The following is an 11625-nucleotide window of genomic DNA, read 5'->3' as shown; positions in this document are numbered from 1 at the left end:
AGGAGGGGAAGGAAGGAATGAGTGAGTGGCACCGGTGGCAGCAGTGCTTACCCCTGGACTCCAGAGCTGTGTGAAAGCAGGGGCTGCACCCAGACTCCACAACAAGAGCTCACATGCAGCATAGCCAAAGCGGTTGTGACTGTGCCACTGCACCCCACTCTGGATCTGCCTTCAGGGCATTGTCTTAACTTGATGCCAGCCCCTTGGATTCCTGTGACCATTGTTCACAGCTCTTTCCCAGCTGCCACAGAATTGTCTCTGCCGTACTTTATCCTATTTCCAAAGTCCCCCAATACACTCCCAATGCTGGGAACTTATGTGATGGGGACAAGAGCTGGCAGAACTGGAAAAGCTGACTGTACAACAGTTTGGAAATCTCATTGGAAACAGACATTCAAGGGGAAGCCAGAAGGCAGAGGGAGTCACCAGGAAGGGGAGGAGACCTGTGTATACTTTGCACAGAGGCGTGGTCCAGAGACCACTGCTAATTCTCAGCATCTTGACACCTGTGGGGATTCTGATTTTCATTCTCCAGTGAGCAAGGAGAATGAGGAGAGCAGGAAAAGGCTGACTTTGCACTGCATGTGTTGTGTTCAGCCGTTCTGAGACATGTCAGTGAGTGCACATCCATAAAAACAATGTTCTGTAGATCCCTCTGTGAAAAGGAGGGTATTCTATAAATAATGTTATTCAACAATGTGAGCTCACGCCACACTAATAGTAGGGCCTGAGTTTTGGGGTTATCCATCTCTCCCTTCTGCACTCACTAGTGTGGCAGGTTGCAAATGCAACACAGTTTGATTCCAATGCTCACAGAAAGGAGGAGGAGGCAAGGAACCTACACCAACTGCGTGCCACAGAGTATAGCCCCATAGGATCTCCATGCACCACAGCACAGTGAACATTGTGGAATACAAGCGAGTGAATTTGCTTTATTCTGGAATCAATTAATAGTACTCCCTATGTAGGAAAGGAGGGTGGGGAGAACAAACACAGTGACTCTTGTGGCCTTTTGTGGCAATGGTTGCAGAAGGAAGGAGCGCTTATTGTACCATGTTTCCTCCCCCTGCCCCTGACCCCCACCATTTTTTTGTTTCTAGTTAGGTTTAAGTATTATTTTGTGTTTTAATAGCCATACCAAAGGATCAAATAAAAGTACCCATTGAACATGAACTCTTTGCTGTTATCTTTTTATATTAAACCTGAAAAGCAGAGAGAGAGAATAAAGATCATTGGCGTGAATGATACCTGTAATATTTATATGCGTATTATATGATCTTCTGTTTGTTTGCTTAGGTCATGAGTTAAGTCAGTCTTCAGTTAGCTTGGTCATCAGGGTTTCAGACAGGTCATTCACTGGCGTACTTAGTGGATAGTGCAGGTGTCAAGGTTTTTTTAAAGTTTTTTTCCCTGTCAAAGCTAAGTGAATCAAGGTGAGGTCAGCTATCAGGCACAAATACAAGTAACAAGAGATTCTGTGGTTTTGACTGATGTTCTCGAAAGCTCAGAGCAGTTGAAGAGGCATATGCTAGTGGAAGGTGCTGGAAGGAGCCCCATCCCCAGAAGCAGGGTTACAAAGCAAAAATCAGGCCTACCTATGTCTTCAAGGAAATACTAAGCTGAAGTAAAATGATGAGCATGGGTGGTTTTGTTATTTTAGCTCCTCTCTCCAACTTGTTCTGATTCAATGCATAAAAATGTGTAAGGACTTAGTGTTTTCTGTATAGGTATTTTGCAATCCTGCTTAGCCAGCTGCCCCTCTCGTTGACTAATCTTGTTTAGACATGTATTTCTTTGGAGGAAGTGGGTGCATCTACATGAGATGCTGGACTCGAGATAAGAGTTAATTTCTGCTTAGTAAGCATTTGCAATGTAGACTGTGATGCTACTGTGGAGTAATTGGCTCTAATCATGAGTAAATTGGCTACCTGAAAATGCAAGTAACAAATAAACTCTTGACTGCTTATTGCACAGTAGCACACATGTAGACACCTGACCAGAAACACGTTTGCTCCCAGTCAGCCAGGCAGCAGGGGGAGGGAGACTACTTCTTGCTCTGGGAACTGCCTGATGCTGGGGCAGACTTTACCACTAGATCCCAGATGGGGACATTGTCCTTCTGTCCCAGAGCAGGGAGCTCCCAGCCCCCGCTCCATGATCATGGGGCAAGTACTTGGAAATCCTTATCTCCCAGCCTGAGCCCCATGATCACAGGACCCAAGCTGGGAGATTCTTAGCTCACACAGCCAGCTCTGCAGTCATGGGGCTGGCGCTGGGAGATGCTTCTCTCCCAGCACAAGGTCTGCAGTCACAGGGTCATACTGGGAGATTCCTCACTACCAGCACCAGCTCCATGGTCATGGGGCCTGAGCTAGAGGTAAATATCTCCCAGCCTGAGCCCCACAGTCGTGGGACCCAGGCTGGGAGATCCTTATCTTGTAGGATAAAGATCTCCCAGCCTGGGTCCCGCAACTGTGGGGCTCAGGCTGGGATATAAAATCTCCCAGCCCTGGCCCCGCTATCCCAGAGTGGGGGCTGGGAGCTCCCTGCTACCAGGGCAGGGAAACATTGTCCCTTCCAGGGCTCTGGTGGCAGAGCCAGACCCAGCAGCAGGCAGGTCCTAGGGGCAGGGAACAATCTCCCAACCTCTGCTGCCCAGCTGATTGGGAGCACATTTGCTCCCGGTCAGGCATCTACAAGTGCACTATTGAACAGTTACCAATGTTGAATAAATTTGCTATTTGGATTTGCAGGTAGCAAATTTACTCATGATTAAAGTCAAGTACTGTGTAATAAGCATCTGCACATGTAGACATGGACACGTACTGCACAGTAATTAGCTGTACTGCACAGTTAAGCATCTCATGTATATACACCCACTGACTGCTGTTTCTGCTATTGTCAATACAAATGCACTACTTATTACAAGTGCTTTAACTGTTTTGCCTTCTTTTTCTATTCCTTAAAATACTGAACGTAAAAGAATTTTTTTTCAGTAATAAATGGGTGTGTAGTTCCTGTGTAAAGCCAATGTATACTTTACAATTTCTCTCTGAGTCCATAAGGCAACCAACTGATATCAGACTATATCTCTCCAAATCCTGGAAGGCTACCTTATAGTAACACACTACAAAATTGTGTGTCAATAACCTAGTGATACTTGGTATACAGGATTTTAAACATCTTTATTTCCCCCCAGAATTAAAGCTTGAAACTTCGTTTCACAATATGAAGATGCTACTGACTTTGTTCCTCCTCTTTATTGGGATTCAGACTTCAAAGAATCAGGACACTGGTATTTTAGTATCCTTTTTTTATTCCATTATGTTGCAAGAGGTTCTTTTTTCCCTTTTTCTTTTTTGATACAGTTTTCTGTCTTCACTTAAAATTGTGAAATCTGAGCCTCTTGAGTTTGGATCCTTCTGTGTTGTTAAAATATTCATAGTTCACTCAAGTTGTGTTTGAATAATGGAGATGGGCTCTTGGTTTAAATACTGTAAGTTGCGACTAACATGGTCAGAAACCTTGATGTTCTTGCACAGATGGAGTGTCATATTCAAACTTAAGGCTGAAAATGCACAAAGCCCAACCACTTGCTTAGTTGTTTCAGGGCTATGCATAGTATTCAGTGGGGCAGCATGTGCAAGAAATTTCTCCAGTCCTCCATCCCCTACTCTCAGGGAGTGCTCTCTTGAAGCTGGGGATGATCATCAGCTTACCAAAAGTACTCAGCGCTTGTGAGTGACAGATAACTAAGCACAGAGGAATCAGGCAGAAAGAAAAAGAAGCTTTTGCCATGTAGCAAGCAGCAGAATGGAGCTCTAAACAGGGTGATACAGGGGTTCGTAGTCACTACACAGAAATATAAAAAATATAAAATCTATGTTCTCAGAACACAACAATAAAAAAGAGAAAATGCTTGGGTTAGAAGAGCAATTTTTAGCTTTTTGGTACGTCTTTCTAAAAATCTCAGATAAACTCTTCCACGTTATGTTGTTTTATCTCTTGTTTTATTCATCTACGTATTGTAGTAATAAAATCTAAGTAGTAAGCAATAACATTTACTTTTCTAATTTTTCAGCCCCTGAGTCTGCAGATATTGTCTTTTTGATTGACAGCTCCGATACCCTGGGAAAGAAGGCATTCCCTGCGTTAAAAAATGTCATGATCAAAATCATTAATAATCTACCAGTAGCTCCTAACAAATACCGTATTGCACTTGCCCAGTACAGTGATGATTTGCAAAATGAATTTCTGGTAGACAGATATAAAACAAAGACCCTTATGATAAACCACATCAGAAAGAATTTGGTATTCAAGGGTGGGTCCATAAGAACTGGCAATGCTCTGCAAAAGGTTCGTGCAACCTATTTCAAAGAACCAATTCATCCAAGTGACAAACCGCAGATTTTGGTAGTTGTGACTTCGGGGACCTCAGAAGATGATGTAAAGCAGGCTGCCAATGTTTTAAAAAGAAGTGGGGTGAAAATCATAGCTGTAGGACTACAGAAAGCTTCTCCTGAAGAACTGCAATCAATGGCAACCCAAGAATTTTTTTATGAGTATCCCACAATACGAAACCTCTCTGAGTTTTCTCAGAATATTCCCATGATCATAAAGGAAGTTATCCAAGCAGATGTTAATGGCATAATCCCTACACCTACGGTTGACCTTGAAACTGTAGAAGGTAAGAAATTCAATGTTGTAAAAGAAAGAGTGATCACATTGTTCAAGAAATGCATCCAATTTTAAAAAGAAAAAAACCTTAGTAATGTATTTTGGTCTGATTTTTTAATCTATTAGGTAGCAGGCATATTTTAAAATAAAGAAAAGAGCAGACATGCACATGGCATCTGTGCACCATTAAACATGCATGCGACACTGAGCTTCTGAAAACCAGTACCTTATGTATTCATGACTGTATGCATGATTATCTCTGCACTCCGCAAAATTGAAGGGAGAGTGGGTGGAGTCATAAGTATTCTTACAGTTGTGGTAATTTTGAAGACAGTAGATTTAGACCTTTTACATTCACATGAATGACTGATAATAGGTACCAGTTTACCATAATAAGTACTAGATAGCTGCAAACCTGTGACCTGTTTGCAGTGTAAAAATATTTATGTTCCTTTCCTAGTTCCTTTATCCACTATAATTGGGGACCTACTGAATTCATGATTTTGTGGAAATTGTGCATTGTCTGTGAAATCCATGGGGGAAAAACCTTACTAAAAATAAAATGCTAGCTCCCCAGTAGTCCTCATGGCCACTACAGCCTGGCTGTACAGCCTGCCACTGTGGGGGTGGGAGTGGCTACCAACACAAAGGGGAGCAGCCAAGACGCACTGTAATAAGCCCACAAAAATGACAGATAGTCCTGCAATCTGTCTGTGAAATCGGCCACCTGCCTCCTTGATTTGGGTAGGTCCCTAATTATAATTAGTTTGGGTGTTGCAGATAGCTAATGTCTTTTTATAGAATCCAAGGCTGGTTTAGGACCAAGGTCATTCAAAACAATTGTCAATGCCTTCTCTAAAAGAAATGTTCTCCATCAAATATTTAGTGATGCCTCCAGACCCACAGCTGGAACATCCATGATAGTTTTGTCTGCCTAATAAGAACTTTCAGAAGTACATTTGCCAAGTTAAAATGAGCATGCATATGTGCATACGTGCACACACGTGCACACACATACCCAGTACTGTCATACCCCAAGAATCTGAGTGCTCTAAACCTGTATCCTTCAAGGCATAGACGAGCAAATACTAAATGGTGAAGGAATAAAATTTCCTGTAGGCAGATTACTTTATAACTGCCTTCTTCAGGATTTCTTGAACTTTCCTGTAAAGCAGGTGGTATTGATTGACTACTGTTGGAGGCAAGCCACTACCTTAAGAGGAACTCCTAGTTTTGTTGAGCATGGCAACATGGATGAGAGGAGTTATTTTAGAAGATTGTTCCATTAATTGGGGGGAAAGCAAAAACACCCATGACCAAAGAATAGACAAGTAATATTGCATTCTTTTCCTTTTTTTCCTTATTGCAGTCTGTGAAAGAGATTCAATTTCTGATGTTGTGTTCATAGTGGATGAAGGTGCTCCAAGAGCAAACTTTGAGCATGTTAAAACATTCCTGGAAAACACAGTGTCCTTGCTTGATGTGAAGAAGGATTGCATAAGAACTGGCCTGGTGACATACAGCTCCGAACCACATGTGATATCTTTACTGAACGCAGAAACAAACCGTGCTGATATTCTAAATAAAATACAGGGGCTTTCTTCCAGGGCAGGGAAAGCCAATATGGGCGCAGCCCTTAAAGTGACAAGGGAAAAAGTTTTTGTTGAATATGCTGGAAGCAGAAAGACTCAAAGTGTAAACCAAATAGCCACACTGATCACTCACAGAGCCTCAGACGACCATGTGAGTGAAGCAGCTCGTGATCTTCGTAGAACCGGTGTCACTGTGTTTGCCATAGGCGTTGAAAATGCTAATGAAACCCAATTGACTCAGATAGCATCATATCCTCAGCCACAGTATGTTACTACTCTAAAAAAATTTGTTGACTTGACAAAAGAGGATACAAACAGAAATTTTAGAAAGAAACTCTTCAATCAAATACAGAACAAGCTCTATGTCCAGACTGAGAGAAGCAAAGATCTCAAAACAGGTAGAGTTTTCCATTGTTTCCCAATAATGCTATTTCTTTTCTTCATAATAGTGGAAGAGTTTTTAACCAGAGACACTCTTAAAACAAAATGTGGGTCCAGAAAATTCCAAATTGTGGATTATTTTCTAAATTTTGCATTTGCGCTATTTCTGTTTCTTGGCTGAATACCCTAAGTCTTTAGAGAAGTGCAATTCTTGCCAGGAGCTTGGACCTCTCTCTCAGACCTGTGTTATCCAGTTCATTCTATGTCATGGCTCTGGTTCAGGATCTCCTAAAGCAAAAAATTGTCTGTCTTGAGTCCCAAAAATATTATGCCTAAATTACTGCATATTTCATGGGTTTATCAAGGTAGGCAGTTTCTGACAAATGCATTACATGTTACCGTAAATGTGACTGGATGTTCTAGATACATTGTAGGGTACCTTATTGGTTTTGAGATGTGAAACTTTCCAAAGCCAAATCATCCTTTCTTTTGTCTAAACTATATTCAAGGTCTGTTGCCTGCTATTTGCAGAATATAGAAATGAAAAATTCCTAGCAATAGAATGTTGAGTAAATGCTGTTTTTATTCATTCTTTTAAAAGTTGGGCAATTTCTAATAAACACAGTTACCACAGTTTTGTACATTCTTATATATATAAAATATATAAGATATTTTTATATATATATAAAAATGTATTATACTATCTCCAGTTCCAGTTCATTATTATTTTTAATAACAATAAGTATAATCTCACCTTCCATGGAATTATGCCAATACAGAAAAGGAGGTTTGGAAATTTAAAGTAAAAAGAGAAAATTATATGAAACAATGTGATGGATGGTGAGGGAGAGTGGGGAATGATGGGATGCTGGGAGATCAAGAGACCCCCTATAGTGCTAAAATGTGCTGTACAGATGTTATATGTAGTGCTACAGAGAAGTTTCTATTTCACCCAGGAACACTTTTGTGACAGTTCTCCCTTTTTTTGTAGCATTATAGGGGAGGTGCAAGTCTTTCCAATCAACTTTGGTAGCGCTAAAAGGCATTTCTGGTATCACAGTTGTAATGTCTATCCATGGCCTTTATGAAAGGTTTGGGATAAAACTGGGTCTTTGCCTTTCTGTGTTTGGAAGGGTGTTCAGCCTAGGAGAGGACAGGTTGTCTCTCCCCTGCTGCTCCGGCAAGCATGCCAATCTATTTCCTTTGAAACCTCTGGTGCACAGGTGCCAAAGATATGGTTTGCAGGCCAGATATCCATCATTGAGCCCCCAGTGCTGCCTGTAAGTCTTAGGGTGACCCACAGGCAGCACTCCGGGCGTACTGGATGGTGCTGCCTGCCACATGGAGCTCTAGAGCAGCCACCACATGTAGTGCAACCACTCTGGGGCTGTTCTGCATGCAAAGGTTGCTCCGCTGCTCTGGGACACAAGCACCCACAACACCCACTCTGGATCCAAAATGCTGATCTGCAGTCTCTGATGTTTCTTTCTCTCATTTTTTCCCTCCACACTAACATTACGTACATTTTCTGCTTCCATGTAGGATGTATGGACACAGAGGAAGCTGATATATATCTGCTTATTGATGGCTCAACAAGCATCAACATCCCTGACTTCAAGGACATAAAAGAGTTTGTGAAGGAAGTGATTGAGATGTTTAACATAGGACCAAATAACGTTCGGTTTGGAGTTGTGCAGTATTCACACAAAATAGAACGGGAGTTTACACTTGATCAATACCAGAAAAAAGGTGATTTAGTGAGGGCCATTGACAATGTTAGGCAAATATATGGAGACACTTATACAGGAAAGGCTCTAGAATACATGCAGCCACTGTTTACAGAAGCAAAGGAGCAGCGAAGAGTACCTTGTCACCTCATCGTCCTCACAGATGGAGAAGCACATGACAGGGTAAAAGAACCTGCCGATAAACTGAGGGCTAACCAAGTTAATGTTTATGCCATCGGTATAAAAGGTGCTAATAAAACACAACTAGAAGAGATTTCAGCCTCAAAAGCCAGGACCTATTTTGTAAATGACTTTGACTCCTTGAAGGTCATAAAAGATGAATTAGTTCAAAAGATCTGTTCCAAAGAAGGTAAGGGAAATGTTGACTTTGAACACAGACCACAGGTTGCCTTCTGTTGATTTACCAAACAAGTATTTCAGATTCCAGAAAGGATACTCTTACTCTAGTCTCAACAACTGAAACTTTTAAATGGAGATGAACACATATTGAACTGAAGCGTACAAGACATGCAGTTTTGTAATAGAATTCTCCAGTGCAGGTATTGCATACACTTTTAAAGAGTAAGGTGATTCAGGACACACGTTTCCCTTTTTCCCCAACAACGTGACAAACAGTATGGTTTTTCAGCTACAGGGAGTGGCTCAATAGCACACCTAGAAATGGAAATTTGGATGGACCCCACATATGGTGGATGGGCCATAACCAAAGGCTCAATGCCACAGCAAATCTTTTATATTACAAATGATTTTAAGTTATTAAAATTCAAAGTACATTGAACATTGTCCATATAAATCCCACCTTCAACATGCAAATTGGGAAAAAAAGAGACCCAAATACTTTACATCAATTTACTTCAACTTTGCATACACATAGTCTGGGTGAGTCTGCACTGAGCTTTTTTTTCTCTCTCCTTCCCTCTGCCCTCCAGTACTTTTGTGTTGCTTGTTTCCCAGTTTAGACAACTTAATCATACATTGTGCAGCTGTCCACAGAACACTTTTTCTCCTGGTAGGTGGCACTCGGATGGGATGACATCTGAGATCTTTGTCTCTGTAAAGTCAAACTTTGGTGCCTGAAAGTCTTCAAAAACTCCCAAAAAGTAGGAGGAAAGTTAATAAAACTGTCATGGTTTTAATAGGGGTTTTTTTACCTTGAGATGCCAGTCTTAATACAGTCTCTCTGAGCTAACCTTGAATCAAGCTGCAGTCACAGCTTCTTTTTATAAGGTTGAGCAAAATGGCTCCTTCAGCACAGAGATTGAGCCTTAAGGTATAACAGCTCTGTGTATCACCATGGCCCCATCCAGTTTAGCTTAACTTCCAAGGATGAGTTTATGCTTACAGAAAAGGCCACCAGAAATAACTACAGGGACACACACAGCCTTTCTAAGACAAAACAACATTTATTAGTGGCTCTTAACCAGAAAACAACATGCAAAGATTTTAGGTTAGTGTGGCCAAACCAACCTTATGCCAGAATCCATAGATACAGGGTAACTACCCAACCTACCATGTACTTTTGGAATCCATCTTGTCAGACTGGCCTATGTCTTTCTGCTTCTGGGCTGCAGCTGAACTTATTAGGGTATGGGCACAGGTACTTTTGGAGCAGTTTCAAAAGAAAAGCATTTCAAAAGGGCAACGGCTGTTACTTTCCAATTGTTATGGGTGAACAAACTGAGAATAATACAAATTAAACAAATTATTCCAACTTTATCCCTGAATGAAGACTATAATTGGAGCATTTGTATCATTCCCAGCTTGTTCACATGTAATAGAATGTAAGAGGTGCTGGCCTTTTGAAAGGGCTCCAAATATATCTGTGCTTATACCCTGAAGTCATCTCTTCATTCCCAGGTCTGTTGCCTCAAAACATTAAAAGTTAATGTCCAGACATTGGGGCGTCTGTCTTCACCAGAGTGTTTCTTCCTTTGGTGGGCAGACCCGTTCAGTTGCAAATGGATGGCTTCCTACCAGTGAAGGTACCTAAATGCTGTTCACCCACGCTTTACTTTCCTCATTATGGAGTGGAGGTTAACCATTTTACCACCGGGTTCAACAGTTGGGGAAGTGGTGGCAAGAAAATTATTCATTTTATGAAATGTGAGCATTCTTTGTTAGGCAAAATCTTCTAGCAATGAACTTTATACGGTTGGTACCTGTAATAGATAGGTATGCTTTCTTATAGTGTTATTTGCTTTATCACCTGTAAATCCTTGAATCTTTTGTGCCTGCTTTGCTTTGAAAATTATTTCTTTTGCATAAGTGAAAGTGAATTACACAACAAACTGCAGGATACAGCTCTTGCATGCATGGAGTTATATATGCTCAGCAACACTCTTCTCTGCTATTTCACTTAAGCTATAGCAGGGCTGTCAGCCCTTTGACACCTGCCGTCAGCCCAGATGTTTTCGCACACATAAGGATACATATCTGAAAAAAATTACAGGAGCCTTAAATAAGACACTTGGGATAAAAACAGACAACCTGTTTAATGCAGCTCAGGTTGATCTGGGATATGACTCCCCTCAAAACAGATATGGCACAGCCATGTACACATGGGACAATTAATTCAACTTAGCGGTGATGATTCTGAGGCAGTGTTAATTCATCATTCACAGGTGCTTTATGTGGAATAATAGGCTTGTCCCCCTGTAGAGGCCCTCTGTAAGTGGTTTGCTCTGAGATAAAATGCTCAAAAGCAAATCCAGCCTGTTGTCTGTTTTTAGCCTGGTACTACCACAGAGTGATGCTGGAGGAACTGCCCTGAAATGGGCTGCACCTAGTCTGTCAGGGCTACCTCTTGAACTGGGAGGTATATAGCTGCCTCCATGCACTGCTGTATACCATCCTGGCGTGGTATAGGTTACTCAGCAGTGAAATATCTTTATCTTCTTGGGACAAAATCACTAATTTTTAACAATGTTTTGGAATGCCTGGGTACCCTTTTTTCAAGTTGAGACAGTCTCAGCTAAACCCCGAAATTTGGTAGCTCCACTGATGCCTCCTGGTGGGCTGCAGGGATCTGCTTGCAGCTGCCTCTTCCAAAAAACACTATGGCATTTTAGGTGGCCATTTCACCTTATTTCTTTCTGCTCCTCCCCAGTGGAATCTAATAATGAAGTAGGTAGCAACAGTAACCAAATGTAAAAGGGCACCTCATTGCACCCCCCCCATATATGGACCCATTTATTCTTCCATGTGCCCAGTTCTCCTCCTCCATTCTT

At 41.5% G+C, this 11625-nt stretch overlaps 1 protein-coding gene across 1 annotated transcript in view; it reads left to right on the top strand.

Annotated features, from left to right (window-relative positions):
• The window catches only part of COL6A6 (collagen type VI alpha 6 chain), an 84947-nt gene that overhangs the window by 8098 nt on the left and 65224 nt on the right, over positions 1-11625 (top strand). The window contains exons 2-5 of the mRNA XM_006038640.3: positions 3200-3295; positions 4082-4687; positions 6047-6667; positions 8193-8747. Of these exons, the coding sequence (XP_006038702.1) occupies positions 3229-3295; positions 4082-4687; positions 6047-6667; positions 8193-8747 (1849 nt within the window). The 5' untranslated portion in view covers positions 3200-3228. The remainder of the gene's footprint in view (positions 1-3199; positions 3296-4081; positions 4688-6046; positions 6668-8192; positions 8748-11625) is intronic.

Source organism: Alligator sinensis, unplaced genomic scaffold (genome assembly GCF_000455745.1).
Source record: "Alligator sinensis unplaced genomic scaffold, ASM45574v1 scaffold1979_1, whole genome shotgun sequence".
Lineage (NCBI taxonomy): Eukaryota > Metazoa > Chordata > Crocodylia > Alligatoridae > Alligator > Alligator sinensis.
This window is presented reverse-complemented; position numbering and strand designations above follow the sequence as displayed.